Source organism: Lactuca virosa, chromosome 4, assembly GCF_052849685.1.
Source record: "Lactuca virosa cultivar CGN04683 chromosome 4, Lactuca_virosa_CGN04683_v6, whole genome shotgun sequence".
Classification (NCBI taxonomy): domain Eukaryota; kingdom Viridiplantae; phylum Streptophyta; class Magnoliopsida; order Asterales; family Asteraceae; genus Lactuca; species Lactuca virosa.
This window is the reverse complement of record NC_136429.1, coordinates 180756435-180775356: the sequence shown is the minus strand read 5'-3', so window position 1 is coordinate 180775356 and position 18922 is coordinate 180756435. Positions and strand designations below refer to the sequence as shown.

General features: G+C 34.4%; 1 protein-coding gene across 1 annotated transcript; it reads left to right on the top strand.

The window, feature by feature from the left end:
- The first annotated feature begins 13685 nt into the window (after positions 1-13685).
- On the top strand, positions 13686-15116 carry LOC145168636 (ethylene-responsive transcription factor ERF114-like). The gene is made up of 2 exons (XM_079087399.1): positions 13686-14063; positions 14561-15116. The coding sequence occupies exons 1-2, from the start codon at positions 13823-13825 to the stop codon at positions 15043-15045; spliced, it is 726 nt and encodes a 241-aa protein (XP_078943525.1). The 5' UTR covers positions 13686-13822; the 3' UTR covers positions 15046-15116.
- Positions 15117-18922: the final 3806 nt, after the last annotated feature.

Sequence of the window (18922 nt, the reverse complement as noted above, 5' to 3'; positions counted from 1 at the left end):
AAAAATATGTAATCTACCCCCTTTATAGACAAGATTGTTGACATCTACATCACTCTTATCCCATCTCAATGGAATTACAGGCTTCGTTGTGTGCTGAAGAAATATTCCATAAATACAAATAGACATATAAACAGGTCCGGGACCAGATTGGGCCTGAAAAACGAATAAGCCGTAAACTAAGAACCGAAAACTGGACTGATACCACTAATCGGTTCCAGTTCGATCTGGTTCCGGTTCGTTTTTTCGGTTAAAAGTTCATTCCTAATTACAAATATATAATGTGGACCAAACACCCTTTTAGTTTTGAAATCAATCAAATAGGTTGACCGGTTCACAAGTTCAAAGATTAGTTATTTATGACTTTAAAATAAATAAAATAGATAAAAAAAAAGTTGTTCATTAATCGCTCCAGCCTGACCGATATTACCAACCGTTTTGATTGGTATTAAAAGAACATCCATTTAACCGGTTCGATTAAATTGTAACTTTAAGTTATTATCCAATCCATCTATTTTCCCACCTTTGGATTTGACTTTCCAAAAAATTCAGCTTTTAGAAGATAAGATAAACACAAGGACATTGTGTTTGGCAGGGTCATGCTGAAAGTTAGGGTTCATACCTCTTTTCATTTTTAATTACTTGAACCAGAATTCCTTTACCACAGTTTTCAATCCGACAAAGCCTGCCATTTTCAAGAGTCATAAGGTCAAACATCCGTGTTGAATGCATTTCTATTATACCATATATAATACCATTTTCCAAAGTATATATCTATTTTATAATCCCATCTTTATTCTTTTCATGTATCAAATATTATGCTTCAACTTCTTGTAAAGTTTGATAAATTCAATGTCATTAATTCCTTTTTCGTATTTTAATTAGGTGGGTAATTCAGTAATTTGAATTAAGTCTGCTAATTCGATCCATGCATACGTGCAACAATCGCTAGCAAGGCCCACATATATATCCCTCTTTGTTTTTGTTGCCACTCACTTTTTCTTGTGTACCCATTTGAGAACACGCATGGGATCAACAAACGAACCACTTTTCCAACTTTGAAGCCATGGCTCGTGATCCAATATGACAGTAAAGTGACCAATATTGACCCTACCACACATGCATTTACATTTGTTTTTAGCGGTTTTTTGTTGGATCTATATCACACACTTGTGTGTGAAACTGAGGATTATCGTCCAAAAAACATGCAGATATATTAGACAAAAAAAAAAGCTTCAAAGAAGCAAAGCAAAAGCAACAAACAAGGTATCAGATTTCACATCTCATCTGATCTCATCATGTATATGGAAAACGATACCAAACTTACATGTGGAAAACAACATAACATAAAGACAAGTTGATCAAGCGAAATGATTAATTATAATACGTAGAGAGTATTTGTTTTTGCAAATCTCTTTCAACGATCAGATAGTTATACATTTTTTTAAGCTGGAATTAAATACAAACCAAATGCTAGGTACAAAATATTGCAGCATTGTCTCGATTCATCATTCATAATCATTTTTGGCATAACAAGAACTTGTATTAATGACTTGATAGGGTGATAAACTATGACTTTTATACACATCTAGTCATTTTTTTCCGTACACAACTAATTCCATTTGTTGTTCAAAAACTACAAATACAACCAGGTATTGCATGCTTATTTTGGCATCTACGTGGCATGCAGTGGTGGATCTAGAAAAATAAATTAAGCTATCCAATAATGCAACTATATAGTAAATTTTGATCAATAACTTTAAAAAAAAGGCTAGATAACACTTAATATCAAGAGAAAAGTTTACAAATGCTGTCGTGCGAGTGCTTATAGTTATCAAGCTTGTAGTTGGTTTTGTAAAAAGATGCGATGAATATACAATTTGTATTAAACATGAGTTCAAATACTTGTAGCTTTTGGATTTAAATTAGGAATTTATATTTTATGATATTTTTTTGGTTGGTTTCATTTATTAATTATAAGGATGTAAATATTTTTAAAAAGTTTCTATTACGTCAAATATTGTAATTGTGCTGAATTCTTGTTTTCTTAGGATGGAATTGGTATTTGGGTATGCAAGTAATTTGAGAAGGGTATGCATTATTAAACATCATATATATAAATATATTTTTTCAATAAAAAATAAATACTTCTAGTAACTAACGAAGGGTATGAAATTGCATACCCTTTCAAAGCTATAAATCCGCCCCTGGTGGCATGTGAGGGGCTTGGTACCTAATCTATATGTTATATACGATGTCTTTCTATAACCTCTTCATATTGTTGCTCTAAAATTAACGACCAAGCAAGATCGAACAATGTCTTCTTCCTCTAACTTGAATTAGGACATCCTTGAATGAGAAGGTTAGGGTGTGCCCTAACTCTGTGGTAAGGAGAATCAAGCAATTCCTTCTTCGTTTTAGTATTCCTCTTTTAACCCTTTTGTTTTGTTTTTGAAGAATTCAAGGAAAAATGTTATTTTTGGGAATTGGTGGATCCAAAACTTTCAATTTACAAGCTGAACCTGAAAAAAATGGAAACATGTAATTCTGCACTTAAATTTTGTAACAACCCAAAATCCAAATAAAAATTTTCATTTTCAAAAAGGAAATTACATCCATAAATTGTGTCCAAAATCCATTACACCTTAACATGTTCAATTATCAGAGTAACAATATCAGTAAGTGCGGAAAACAGTGGAGAGTGAATGTTGCGCCATCAAGTCGGACCCTTCCCCTTAGTATCGGAAGTACCTGAAATCACAATACAAACTGTAAGCAAAAGCTTAGTAAGTTTCCCAAATACCACATAACATAAAATCACAAAATGCTACACAACATACATATGATTGCCATGGGCTACCCCCATGGTCTTTTCCCTGAAATGCCATGGGGTACCCCCATGGTCTGACATCCAAGTGACATGGGCTACCCCTATGGTCTTCCATGCCACGGGCTACCCCCGTGGTCTTCCATACAAGTGCCACGGGCTACCTCCAAGGTCTTTCAATCAAACAAACACATAAGCAACTATCATTCCGCATGTCAAGTAATGGGCCGACATTGGTGCCTTCGACCCATTGATATAGTGAGAAGACCCACCTCAGTCTGTTGGTAAATACTGACTGCTCGGCTACCGATCCGACAATCTCACACTGAATATACACAAATTACCCTAATTAGAATTAGGTCACAAACTCAAGACATGGGCCAAAACCCTAAGTCCAGCTCCTAGACTATGACCCATTTTGTCTATCCCATAATGAGCCTAACCATATTCGGCCCATCCACAATAACAAGCTCTATGCCCAAAGGCCCAAACCATGACACGCAAGGCCTACAACAGAAAATTGGGCCCACCTATCCTAAATAGGCCAAGGCCCAAAACTAGTTAAGGCCCAAAAGTTCCAAAAGTCCAAAACTTATCCAACAACCCACTGGGCGTACGCGCAACGTACATGATCAGTACGCTTACCGTATTCGGTCTTCAGGCAGTACGTGCAGCGTACATCTTAGTACGCCCAACGTACTAAACTGCTAAGCATATTCAACCATTAAGTGCTTAATCCATGCAGACACTTCGTCAAATTCCATATCTTTGTCATTTGAGGGGTCCTAAGGCATAAAGTTGGCAACTTTATGCCTTTGCATGCCCTATGGGAGCCTAACATCCCATTTTGACTATTAAGACTCACTTTAAGGACCTAAACCCATGCATGGTGCCATAACAACCATCAAGATAACATTTTTATGCTTCTAACATGCCAAAGGGACTAAGATCTAGCATTACAAGCTTCTGGAGTTGCCCAAACTCACCAAAGATAATTCATGGACCAAAAATGAGCTTATGAACAAACTCTAACTCAATCTAGCAAAAGGATCAACAAGGTATGAGCTTTTTACCTCCAAAATCTTCCCAAGATGATGTCGATTCAGGATCTTGAAGCCCAACCACGTCCAAGGCTTGCACACTAAGGTCTTCTTCTTGCAAACACACCAAAAAGGGCTACAATGTCACTTCCAAGCTCAAAGATCACACTCCAAGGCAAACTAGGGTTTTAGGGACGTTTAAAGGTGTGGAGGCTGATAATGGATAAGGTCCAAAGGTCATAAATGAGCTTAAATAGGGCTCATGCCCGAAAATTAGGGTTTTACTTCATGGCCACGTACGCCCCACGTACGTGGTTCAAGTCCGCATTCCTTCCACTCATGTACACTAAGCGTACATATATGTACGCCCACTGTACTAAGGAACTCTTTGAAAAGTAAATTATGATCCAAGACTAAAGATGACATACCTGAATCCGAGTGTTACAAATTTGGTGTATCAAAAAATTTCGTGAACATCTACAAGATAAAAAGATGGACGAGGGTGTTAGATAAGAATGTGACCAAATGAAATGGAAGCTATTAACTCACACCTATGTTGTGTTGTTTGTTATGTTTTTCGGTAAGATCGTTTAATGGATTTTTCTTGATGACATTTTATAATGTGTGCTAGTTTTATACTGTATTTTCCTTAATGACGGTTTAATTTATTTGTGCACGTTATTAGTTTGTATGGAGTGTACATGATTCGTAATGTTGTTAAATGGACATATATAAACATGACCAACTTCCATGACATATTTATCATAAGTTAATCTAAAGAGTATAATGCAAAAATGTGACACCCGTTCCCAGGATTAACTAGTTACAAAACTCAAGGATTTTGGTATAGGGAGTTTTAGAGAAAAACCTAAAGTCGCGACGCGGGTGTTGAGATGTTGCGTCGTTGGCCACATTACTAAAAGCAATGCAACCATGTATTGAATGCACTACGATGACGGCTGGGCTCAAAACCCTAATCTCGGGCCTTGGACCCTATAAAAAGACTCTAACTCTAGGGTTTCCTATTCTCTCAGCCTCCACTCCCAAAAAACATTTCCTTATTAGAAAACCCTAGCCTTCATTTATGAGTGTGTGAACTTTTGTGCCTGTTTATGTAAAGATTAGAGGTGAAGCAAGTCCATATTGGTGCAACGAAGTATTATTGCAACTTAGATCCAACATTCTCCATATATTTATGGACCTTTGTAAGTACAAAGCTCTTGCCTTAATGGTTTTCTCTTTAGATCTAGTTTGTAGGTCAAGCTAGCATCTTTTGGTCCCTTATATGGTGTTCTTGGAGTTTGGGGAAACTCCAGAACCTACTGTGTTGCTTTTATGATTTCTGTACCTTGGTATTGTAGAAAGTTGGGATTTTTGTGCATCACATCTCTCCATGCATGAGATATGGCTATTTTGGTCCCTTGGAGAGTTAGGGTTGGAGATCTTGATGGATTGAGCCTTTGGGATGGATAAAGTTGGAAACTTTATCCATACAAACCACTAGAGGGATCAGATATGAGAATGTTAGCCTTTGACTTGTTGGGTTAAGGACTTAATGGATTATGTACACTGCTTCGAGAAGCGAGATGTGACCAAGGAAGGTTCATGTCACAAATATTGGACTAATGTCGCGACTGTTTTGTCGCCAAGTGGTAGTGACGCAGTCAAGGGTTGGCCGCGCCACGTTGACTTGTTAGATCGTTGACTTTGACTTGACTGTTGACTTTTGACCATTTTGACTTTTGGTCAAACTTTGAAGGATATGAGTTTAAGACTGAGAATCGGTTTCTGATTGATATTAGGTGGACCGTGTTCTTAGATTGTCGGTGGACTCTCATGTAAGGCTTGTGGTTGATCAACTAGCTTCATGTGAGTTTCTCACTATACTGCATACATGTGACATTGTATATCCTTTGTATAATAGGATATATGTACTGTTAGGGTACGAATATGCTAGTAAAACAGGTAGTCTTTGTTATGTATGTGATTGATTGACCGTATGATATTGTTATGTGTCATGATTGGATGGGTATTCGTATTATTGGTTAATCGCGAAGTGAATGTAGTAGGGATTCTACGGAGATTAAATTAAATAGCCCGAGAACTCTGGTTTAGGCCTTATTGCATGGTTCTTGTTGGATTTATTGCTCTCATGTAGGATTATATGTTCGATTGTCTATCTTATTTAATAGCTACGTATAGTTATGCATTCACTTTCAATATTAGTAATGGACTTGGTATATGGTTGTATGACTGAAGGAAGCTGGTGGTTGTATGACAGATGGGAGTCGGTGGCTAAGAGCCGGTAATAGTGTGATGGCAGGGTGCCTGTGGTTGATATGTATGTGAGTATGTTATGCTTAGGAGGATTAATGATGGATCGGATGAAGCCAAGAGCCTTTGCTTGTATGCATCGTGGAATATGTGATATATTGGGGAACTTACTAAGCTTTTTACTTACGTTGTTAAGCTAAATGTTTTCAGGTTGTTTGTGGGAAGGGCGCGACGTAACTGTACATTCACATCGAAGATTTTTATTATTCAACTTCTACTGTTTTTTGTGATTTAACTCTGTTTAAACCTTATGCTTTTGAAACGAATGAAAAATATAACATGTTTTCAGGAGCGAGTTTTAAATGTTTATTCTGGTTTTAAATGAAAATTTTCGTTTGAAATTTGGGACGTTACAAAAAATTTACAAAAGGTGTGCCCATATAATTCAAAAGTTGTGTGTGGTTACAAAATTTATGTCATTAACATAAACAAAAGACTAATAGTTTGTCTCGAATGTTTCCCAACAACACAAACAAAAGACTATCATTCCAAGTCTAGTGGATTGTGTTGACTACTTCCACATCCATCCTTTAGTACCACTTTCTTCCTTAAGTCTATTTCGATGATTCTTTTTGAATTTTTCCTTATCATTCTCACAATTTGACACACGGTAACATTCAGAACTTCCACAAATGAACTTCTACTTGAGATTCATCTTTAGTAGGGTTGGGGAAGCTTCACTTTTTGGTTAAACTTCAACTTATATTTCCATTTGAACTACATGTTCCACTTTTACTTCAACTCCAACTTGACTAGGAATAATCTTTCTTTAGGACCTTAAACTACATGTAATGGACAAATATGACCAGTTTTTAGTTTATAATGGTTTCTTTGTTTTGAACCTTAAACTATCTTCAACTTCTGGTTCCACTTTATTACATATTTCATTTTGTGTGGTTTCTTTGTTTTCAAACTTGAAGTATAAGCTTAATATTTTGGCTTTTATGGACATTTGTTTCTATTGTGTCCGCTTACTTTGTATATGATAAATCTTAATACCTGATTTGCTACATGTATGCATGTTTCTTCCTATACTTACTCTCCCAGACAAATCATTTTTCCCTTTTATTATTAGTCTACCTAGTAATCTTCTTATTTTAAGGGAGATTCAGTGTTGGTAATCAACAATAGTGTATATATAATATGTAGCCTAATGGTGAATATATAATATGTTAGAAACATGTTTGAGGTAAATCATGGTGCAAAAATGCATATGCATCCTTGTTGAGGTAGAATATTCCTTTGGCCAAATGTGTGGGCTCCATACCATTAGATGGTCACAAGCCAGTGTGTCAATTTCTTTAATTTTGTTCATTGTGACCTCAAATTTTGAGTGAGTTGTTGACTTTGTAGCAATAAAGAATAAATTACGAAAATATACACTTGTGAACCTTTTCCTAAAGTTAGCATAGATATTACTAGCATTTTGTATATTCTTATCTTTTGGAACTTTTTCTTTACCGGCTTCCATTTGACCCTAAACACATAACACAAAGGTTGTTAAAACCATTTGACGTTAGCTATTCAGTGAACTGGTGGTTAAGGAATTAATCGAATGAGCGAGGATTGATTAGGGACCCTACATTGCTAATTCTTTGAATTTTAAAAAATTAAATATGACTAATATCATAAGAAAGTTTGTAAATACCACTAATATCATAACAAAATAGGTTAATATGATTAATAGAACACTAATCATTCCTCAAATAGTGTCTATTGAGATAGAATTTCTTCAAAGTATTAAAATTGTATCGTTTGCTACTACTTCGTTCATTGTGTAGGTAGTGATTAATCGCTAGGCGCCTTCTAGTCGGCCAGGTAGCACCTGCGGACTACTCAAAGATAAATCGAGACCTAGTCGGGATTCTTACAACACTACATAACACACTATTAAACTATTTATTAGATTACTCAAAAAATTATCATGATAGAATGTTATACATTGTGTTAGTATGAGATTAGGGTCAACCCAAAACCATTTCCCATTCCAATTTCTTCCATGATGAGATCTAGAAACCACTTCCAGGTGTCTTCATTTTCAACTTCTATTATAAGCCAAACGATATCGTGCATATGGTTTTTAGATTCCCTACCTACTATTGAAAAAGTCCACCTCTACACATGACCTTTAAAAGCAACCATCAACTATAATAACCCTTCTGCGATTCTATATAACCATACTTTACACCTTTAAATCAATTTAATTTCTAGAAATAAGTGATGGAATCTAGAATGATATCCACATCAATCTTAATTGTTGATCCCATACTATCCCTCCTACTCTTCTCAACATTACTCTATAGTCTTCCATAATGCTCCATCAAACACCCATTTACCTCATTCAGTATATAAATGTTTCCTTGTAAATCTGTATTGACCAACACTAACAGTCAAGTTATATTTCTTAAACAGCTGAGCTTTCATTTTCCTAAAACTAGGGTTTTACAAAATTTCATTGACAAAGTGCTTTTCTATCCACATATATGTTAAAATTGAACCAAGTTTGAAAGTTCTAGAATAGTTATGTTGAACATTTGATGATAAAATCTAGAAAGATCTTTCGTCGTCCATTTAAAGCCTATTAACTAAAAGGACACGATGGATTTACGCTATTTTTACTAAACATAACTGACAATCTATATACACCATTCTTTTCAAGCAAAAGGTCATGCCCATTTGGTAGTGCATAATTACTCAAGCATTATGTAAGCTCCTTAGGGTTTGAGAACTCCATAACTAAAATAGGCAGAATTTTATCCTATTCATACTTTTCATTATGTACAAGATACAAAAGGCCTTCATTCTTGTATTTTTCATCTAGGTAATTATCACTTTTAGAATCACATGTTGTGTTCCTGACATCAACAAAAAAGTTTGTTAAACAAAGAAGCCCAAATGTCTTGTTATCCTACCTCTTAATCATCTTCATTATGACTAGACATTTTATCATATAGCTTTGAATCAATATCCTCATCTAAGTCCCAACCTTCATTTTCATAATTTTTATCTTCTAAATATTCCTCCTTAATCCGGTCAAGTATAAGTTAATTTAAGTGGTCAAGATATACACTAATTATATTATCATTAGCATAAGCAATTCCAAGAAATTTATTATAATCAACATCATTTTTAAAGGATCAACCAAATTACATGATTAAGGAAGTAGTAAAAATTCTTGTAACTCTGCTTAGTCATCTTTTTTGAAGAAATAAAATAGACTTTGTAAAGCCCAAAAAACTAAAATCAACATCTCTCTGAAGCTTTAGCGAGGTCGAAGTACACTAGAGGCTTAGGTACGAATGTACCTTTTTAGTGAGCATCCATGGTTAAAAAATTATGTGGAGATGAAACTTGATGTCATTATATTTGATCTTTCACCACCACTTGATGCAATGAAGCTTCAATTGTATTGGTGAATGATATGTTTTTGGACTATTGCTATAATCACCTAAATCGTAGCTCTAATTTATCATACTTAACATTTTTTGAGAAATAAGTACAAAATAATTCATGTTTTATTCACCTAGGAGTCCGCATAAGACTTTTAATTTCCAAATCATCGTTTCAGGTCATAATGGTAGTTCTTGAACTGCAAATGGAAGTTTAATTTTGTAAATAATATATCAAAATGTGATTAAAATGTATGCAAAATCCATAAATTATTATCATATGAAGTAATTTTTATTTTTTGGAACGGATCATATGAAGTAAATTAAAACTACTAATTTTAATTAAAATTATTTAAAAGGTAGTTGACATGGTCCTTACAAACCCTTAAAAGTATGGTTGGTTCACGGAACCCTTAAAAGTATGGTTGGTTCACGGGATTTCGAAGGATTTTAAAAGAATTGGAATGTAAATTCCAATACAAATTGCATTTTGTTGATAAAATCAAAGAAATTAAAATTCCTTAGATTCCATTAAATTATGTGTCTAGAAGAATTGATCATTCTTTAGCAAAACACAAAGTTTTTAGATGTTTTATTATAAAGACAAAAATCTCCTCGGACCTTCTCTTGATTTTCGACATGATTCATCAAATTAAAATATATTATCGTTATCTCTCCTACACCACACCCACCCACCACCTACATACCCACCCCCACACCCACAAGCCTACAACTACACACTTACCATACCCTAGGTCCCTACCCACCTCTACTACACCTATCGTATACCCCCGCATCTAACTCACACTTATACTCACATGCACACACACACACCACACCTACACCCATACCCACACCACACCTACACCTACACCCACACCCATACCCACACCCACAAGTTCACATACACATGTATATGCATGCCAACAAGCCCATGTCGACGTCAATGTCCACTCCATCCCATCCCTACACCCACACCCATATATCGATGCCTACAAGCCCACCCCACCCTATTTAACTCCCACACCCACCTACGACCATCCACCCCACCCAACACCTACCCCTACACCACCCTACCCCCACTTGCCCCACTCCATCCCACCCTACTCCCACATACCGCACCGCACACCTACCTACTCTATATCCACACCACACACCCTACCCCACACCCACAAATAGCCAATACCCATCCCAACACCCACATCCGCACACACTCGACCATGACGCCAATAAGCTCACATATGTTTGAGTGGGTAAGAGTTTAATTAATGAATGTTCTATAATTTACTTTTCAATTCCTTTGACAAATTTACAAACCACACATAAAACAAATTCAATTCCATGCCAAACAGATAGCAAAAATCAATTCCTTCGTATTCTAATTCCTTTTATATATTTCATTCCTTCCGAAAACATTCCGCAAACCAAACGATCTCTTAGGCCGGAGCTTGTGAATGAGTGTTGGAATCTTGAATCTTTAGTGATATTGATTAATTGTTGGTAAAATTTAGTTATGCCTGAGCCGTTTAATTTTGTTCGTAACTATTTTCAATAGTCTTCCTTATAGTTTATAGGTACTTAGTGTTAAGTTTTGAGTCGTATATTGGAATTTTATTTTAAGGGTTCACTTGTAACTCTTAAGGAATTGAATACATTGTCGTCTTTAGTTTTCTTTTGTTCTGATATCATGAACACAATGTATGGATTTTAAATACTATCTATCCAACATGTTTTTTCGATCTGTGGATCTGGATAAGAAAACATCTATAAAACTCTTTAAAAATCATTTAATCATATAAAACATCTATAAAACGTACTCTTTAAACAGTATTGCTTTGTAAACATCATAAAACATTTTTGAGCTTCTTACAATTTTGCCACGTACGAATATACTAACATACATCTTGAACACTCGTTTGCATGCAATATATAAAGACACTTTACGTTGTAACGCGTCCACTTTTGGAATATGAATTACAAGCAAGATATTGTGTATGTTGGAGATTCTTTTAGAACGGTAGCAACTTTTTTTAAAAGATAAACAAACCATAAATTTTTTTCAGCATAAACATACTTTCATAATTATATTAAAATTTTAACTTTATTTTTTTAAATGGTATAAAGGAGAAAATAATATCCAAATTTCATTTAATATTGATTTATAGAATGCTGAAATTTATATATCTCTCGAATAAATTGAATTTTATTATGGTTAACAAGAAAATAAAAGGGAAGGTTTATTTTTTTTCAAAAAAAACACTATAACAAAGAATTACATATAACCACTAACGAATAGTATTATAATAGGAAAATACCACCGCATACATGAGCGAATCACGTAGCGGTTTGTGTTAATCGAAAATCAGACCGTTCTTGAAGAATCCAAAAGGTAATATAACAAAAAAGTGGGAGCAAGAATGTCAATATTCGAAGACGTAGAAATACAACTAAAGTATCTTAATTATATTCCTTCCCATTTCAAACATTAATTTTCTAAATTTAATTTATAAAATATAAATAAATAAATAAGGCATTAATTTGACTAATTAATAATCATCACACTATTATAATACACACCTAATTTTAAATAGATGAAATTCATAGAATTTGCGTAACATTATATTTAATCAACATTCTATAATAGTTTTTAATAAATATGCTAGAAGCCGTAAAACCAGTTTTTTTATTTTTTTTTATTTTATTATTATTATTTTTTTAAGAGTTGTATCTGTGAACAACGTGTTATACTTCTTTCTTTTTTTATAAAAGGAGTACAAAAGAATGGTGGAATAAGAAGATTCTCCTATTTTTATAAATTTGATTATATGACTTCAGCACTATATATATATATATATATATATATATATATATATATATATATATATATATATATATATATATATATATATATATATATATATATATAAAAGAATGGTGGAATAAGAAGATTCTCCTATTTTTATAAATTTGATTATATGACTTCAGCACTATATATATATATATATATATATATATATATATATATATATATATATATATATATATAGAGTCAAGATCAAATAAGAAGAAAATTTTTAGTAGGAAGGTAAGAAGTTTTTTTTCTATATATTTTTTTCGCGAACAAACAAAATGAATCATTAGATGATTCATTTGTAAAATGATTCACAAAAAAAAAATTTCAAAAAAAACATCTCGATGATTCATTTATACAATGATTTTGTTGTTATTCACTAAAATTGTCATAAAAGTGAATTTTTTCTTAATTTACTTAAAAATGAATCAAAAAGATGTTTTTTTGGGAATTTTTTCTTGTGAATCATCTTACAAATGAATCATCTAGTGATTCATTTATTTTGTTCGTCAAAAAAATATGTAGAAAAAAAACTTTTTACCTTCCTACCAAAAAAATTTTCTTACCGGATCTATATATATATATATATATATATATATATATATATATATATATATATATATATATATAGAGAGAGAGAGAGAGAGAGAGAGAGAGAGAGAGAGAGAGAGAGAGAGAGAGAGAGAGAGAGAGAGAGAGAGAGAGAGAGAAATTCAATAGAAAACCATAATTATTGGTTCTTCAAGGAAACAAATCTTTTTTTCAATTTCTAAAGCTTATTCTTTATCGAAAAAAAAATCTAAAAATATCTAAATTCATATATTAACATTGTGAATGTGAAAAATATTTTTCGGATTCACCGTGTGAATCCGGATTCACATTGTGAATTTTCAAAAATTCACATTGTGAATTTGACGTATAAAAAGAAAAAAAAAATCGAATTTGAGATCATTGGAAAAATGATAAAAAGTTATTAATTTCTGTATTTTTAGTTTTTTTTTTGATAAAAAATAAGTTCTAAAAGTTGAAAAAAAAATTGGTTCCTTGGTTAATTATGGTTCTCTATTGAACCTCACCCTCTATATATATATATATATATATATATATATATATATATATATATATATATTTTCAGACGCGTTAAACACCTTTCACACCATGAATGCTTAAGTGCAACAGTATAAATACCTGTTGTTTGTGTTGCTCTCAAATCCTACACTCTCTCTAAATCTTGTAGTGGAAGTTACTTGAGAAATGGGTTTTGCCTCCTAACTATTCATTCATATATCAGACCTGATCTCTCTCTCTCTCTCTCTCTCTCTCTCTCTCTATGCACAAAACTCTGTCTGTAAACACATATTATATAAAAAGAGAGGTGTGATTAATGATGCATCACAGGAGGCAAGGGAAGAGGAACCTTGAGAAAGAAGAGGACGACATATTTCCAGTGTACTCACATCAGTCACAAGAGGATATGACAGCCATCGTCTCCGCCCTATCTCAAGTCATCGGTGGTGAAGACACAGCCACAGCCACTGATCATCATCCTAATCAAATCTCCTCCTACTCCGCTTCCTCTGCTACTCCAAACCAACCACCACCCAACGCCATTCAACAATCACCAGGTCAATTTCTCTCTCTCCTCCGATAACCAGTACGTTGCATTGCATGCTATATATATAAACGCCTTTAGTCATGCCTGTTGATTATTTGGTCAAATTAATTATGGTTCTATTGTTTTTTATATAATTTGGTTCCATTTTTAACCTCAATAATATATAAGTTGAGGTTCAAGGCCATGTTGGCATATATATATGGCAAATCAACTTTACATCATCAATCAGAAAACCCTAATAACAAATGTGTAATGAGTTATCATATAACAATTGAAGGTTTTAGTAGTTCAAGTACTTGTTCAATTTTAGGTCAGAAAAAGACCATGAGTATAACTTGTAACTGTAAGTATGTATTTTCAGTCAACTACTTATTTTAGTCAATGTACTTCTAAATAAGGTAGCCTTTACAATAAACTAGCTAATAATATGTCACCTAAAATGGAGAAGAAATAAAAAAGATACATTTCAAAAATCTAAAGGGCAATATAATTGTGTGTGCTGAACAGAAGGGACCCAAAGAAGAAGACACTATAGAGGCGTAAGACAACGGCCATGGGGGAAATGGGCTGCTGAGATACGTGACCCACAGAAGGCGGCAAGAGTGTGGCTTGGCACATTTGAGACGGCGGAGGCAGCAGCCATTGCATACGATGAAGCTGCTCTTAGATTCAAAGGCAATAAAGCAAAGCTCAATTTCCCAGAACGAGTTCAACCAGGGCGTTCTGAGTTAGGCTATCTAACCACTCGTCCTCACCACCTACAGCCACCACCTATGCAGCCTGATCAGCAACTGTATCACACCACCATGCCTCCTAATTATGATCTTCATTACTCACAATCACAGTTTTATCTGGAAGCAAATGATCAAATGGGTTATAATACAAATTATAGTTTGCAATCTCCTTCGTCACCTTCAACAAATCTACAGGGAAGTTCATCTAGTTTTGGATCTATGCAATACTGGCAAGATTTTGATCCAAGAAATTACTAATCAGTCAAGAGAGCGCATGCATGCTGCATGCAGTGTGCTTGCATATCAACTTCAAAATCTCATGCTAGTTTTTTTTTTTCATTATGTAACAATCATGTTCACTTTAGATAAATTAATTAAAAATATCTATATACATCAATCTACTAAAAAAAAAGAACATTTTAATGCATCTTGTGCAAATTTTAGATGCAGGTATACTTCCGTATGTTTATGCATGATGATCAACAACTAGTACAAAAGATCATCATGATTCATCCGTAAGACAAGATTCAAGATTTCCCTAAATGGATCCATGATGAGCGGAGAGAATTTGTGTTGGAAATCAGTCCTCTCCGACCTAGAATCACATGCCCTGAACACCTATCAAAACAACAATTTGTATTGACACTAGCAATATTACTTTCAAAGGGAAACTTCTTCTATTATCTTCTAATTCATAACAGCAACACATGTAAATAAATAGCCAAGCTATCCTAAAAAAATGGAACTTCTACCCACTAATCAAGCTACTAGCGTTCATGGCTTTTTACTATATCAAACACAAAAAGACTAAACTACCCGTAAGATAATCACGTGACTTTGACTCAGTTTGGATTAACACCAACATTCTCCCCCTTAATCCAAACTTCTTTCTTTCTCTTGGTCTCTTTATCTCAGGCAAACCACCGGTCTCATTTACCTCCTTCGGTCTTCGGTCTTCTCTTATTTGTTGTCAGCAATCACGGTCTGTTGCTGTTGTTTTCTGCTTTGTTCCTTGCTTTCTTGAGTCTTGCTTGCTAACATACAACAACCCTTCTACTGCTGCTTCTTTCTTCTGATCAACAGACGTGACCAACTGTAACATCATGTTTCCAAAAGTTTCTTATTTAAAGATTATGGACAATAAATGGATCAAGTAAAGGCCTTGGGCTTTAAGGGAATAGGGTTTAGGCCTTGTTGGATGTTGATAATATTGGTTATGCGATCCAAGCCCTTGGTTAGTGTTTTGGGCCGAAGGGTAGTAAGGGAAAAGTCAAATGCCGGGTTCTTGTATGAAATATGGATTTTTGTTCGAGAAGTTTTTAGTCCAAGATATTTAGATAATATTGTGGTGCTCTTCAATACCTTTCTGTGGATATAAAGATCGACGAAATCGGAGTTGAAACGAAGAAGTTATGACCGTTGGAAGTTTGGATGGTTTTAGGTGTAGCCTAGTACGTTGGGTGTACTAGGCAAGGAAGATCGCAAAGGATTAACCCGGTATGCTGGGCATACCAGGAGTACGCTGGGCATACGCGACCAGGACCCAAACCCTTATTCCGGGGTTTTGAGTCCTATTTAAGCTCCTTAACTTCCCCAAACCCTTATTTCTTTCAGCCTCCATCCTCTCTAACCCTAATATTGAAAACCTAGCCCCATTTATGAGATCCTTGAGTTTTTGAGTGCTTTGGAGTGTTCTTGATGCATCTTGGAGAATGATGAGCTCATTGAAGTAGTGCTGGTTGCATTGAAGCTTGTAGATCTAGACCTTGTTCCCCTTGATCTTTCTTCTGGAGGTATAAAGTTTGCATCTTATTGATTTATTTGTTAGATCTAGCTAGATTTGGATGTTATGAGCTTTTGGTATAAAGTTTAGATCTTGAAAGTTTGTGACCCTGTTATGGATAAAGTTGGGAACTTTATCCATCTAAACATCATTTTGATTCAGATCTAAAGATTGGGAACTTGAACTTAATGGATTAAGTAAGAAAGATGCAATTTTGGTCCCTTGAAACTTATAAGACTAGATCTTGGTTGTTTGGACCATTCTAATGGATAAAGTTGGAAACTTTATCCATTATGGAGCTATTAGGAACCATAAAAATGTGATCTTGGTCCTTCTATCCCTTCCATGCAATAGTTAAGATGTCTTGATGGATAAATAAGTTAGGGTTTTAGCTTTTGAGCCTTTTCTAGCCATGGAAAGTCATAAAGGTAGAAACTTTATGACTTAAGTCGATGTCTTGAGTCTAGATCTGAGCTCTAGACAAAAGGCCTTAAAGGATAAAGTGCTTAATGGGAATATTGGAACCAACTCGTACGTGGGGCGTACCTGAGAGTACGCGTAGCGTACTAGGATGAGATCGTGTATGTTGGGCGTATTCAGCTGCCATGGACTTTGACTTTTGTTTACTTCCTTTGACCATTGACTTTTTGACCAGTTTGACTTTTGGTCAAACTTGAGTAGTATTGAACATTTGGCTAATGAGTTGTTTCGGTTTGGCTTTAGGAAGCTTGGGTTGGGATGTTTTGTTGCTGAGGTAGTTTTTGGGCTTCTGTTGAATAGTTCAGGTAAGTCTCCTCACTGTGCTTATGGGTCGAAGGCACTAATACCGGCCCACTGGATTATGTTGTAGGATAGTAGTGGTCTTTATGACACTTACTGATATGCTTGTATGTGCTTGCTATCTTTGTGACTCACACTTATATGTCTGTATGCTTATGTTTGTGGGTTAATACGGACCTGACACAACTATTTGCTGGCAGATGGGGTTGATACGGACCCGACACAACTACTTGTTGTCATATGGGTTGATACGAACCTGACACAACTATTTGTTGTCATATGGGGTTGCTACGGACCTGACACAACTATTTGTTGTCATATGGGGTTGATACGGACCTAACACAACTATTTGTTGTCATACGGGGTTGATACGGACCCGACACAACTATTTGCTATCATATAGGGTTCATACGTACCTAACACGACCACGTGTTATTATGTGTATATATGTTGTATGTGGTACCGAAGGCAAATGACATGAAGTTTTACTAACAATTAAATACCAAAAACTCGTTTTTTTATAATAAAGAAATTTCATCGAAAGATAACAATACTTAATAACCAAATTGCATAATTGTTCAATATGGTTCATTAAAGTTTATTTCAAGGTAGTTAACTACTCAAACTTTTATTTTTGGTCCATCAATTTGAAAATTTTGAATTATTCTACCAAAACTGGTTATTTTGCGTTATAGTTTTTATCATAGTTGTGCAAATTACACATAAGGGTTTGAATCCTATAATGACGGTATGAGCCTAGATCTCATTTAGTTGTGGTCTTACTTTTTAGGTGATCTCCCTGCTAAGGCTATGGGGTGTGGAGGTACGGTGAAGGTGAGCTGCTGAGGTGAACACCCCCACCCCCTTCTCACTTTTTACCCAACCATGGTGAGAGTATCTCGCTTGTATAGTATAAGAGCATTTGGCATATAGAAAATGAGGTAATGCTATTGATTATTTCCTAGATGGAAAGGGAGTAAGGGAAAGGGAAGAGGAATGACGTGACATTGAAGTGGTATGCAAAAAACGAAAAACAGATGAGAACACACACCCCATAACATAATTGGTGATTTTAACAAGTTATTCATTAATACATTATTTACCGTTCAAATTTTTTTATTTGGAGCTCTTACACGTTATTTAATTTTCATCACCCCTCTAATCATTGTTTTTGTTTACTTTATTTCTTTATTTTAATAGTTTAATACAAGATTATGTAATATTTTTTTAAATCAATTATCTAAAATTTTTAAAAATTATACTATTATTTATTATTGTTTTATTTATTTATTACTTACCTTTATTTTTATTATTTAGAAATCTTTTAAAAAGCACAACTCCGAATCTTCAATTAAAAGTTATTGTTTTTGTCCATACTATCCAATTTCTAAGCTTTCTTTCCACAATACCAAACATTAATTTCAAGCATTCACTCTATTCTATGATTGAAGAAGTTTCGAGCATCCACTCATCTTTTAACTTTTATTTTTTTCCTTTATCATATAGTTCACATCAAACCCTACATATACGGCATCATCATAAAGTGTCTGTCTGTGCGTGTGTGAGGTCCAT

What these genes read in the sequence shown, in the direction of transcription:
- LOC145168636 (XM_079087399.1), top strand. Translation starts at nt 13,823, where the DNA reads ATGATGCATCACAGGAGGCAAGGGAAGAGGAACCTTGAGAAAGAAGAG. An exon ending in CGCCATTCAACAATCACCAG is followed by an intron (nt 14,064 to 14,560) that starts GTCAATTTCTCT and finishes TGTGCTGAACAG; the next exon opens with AAGGGACCCAAAGAAGAAGA.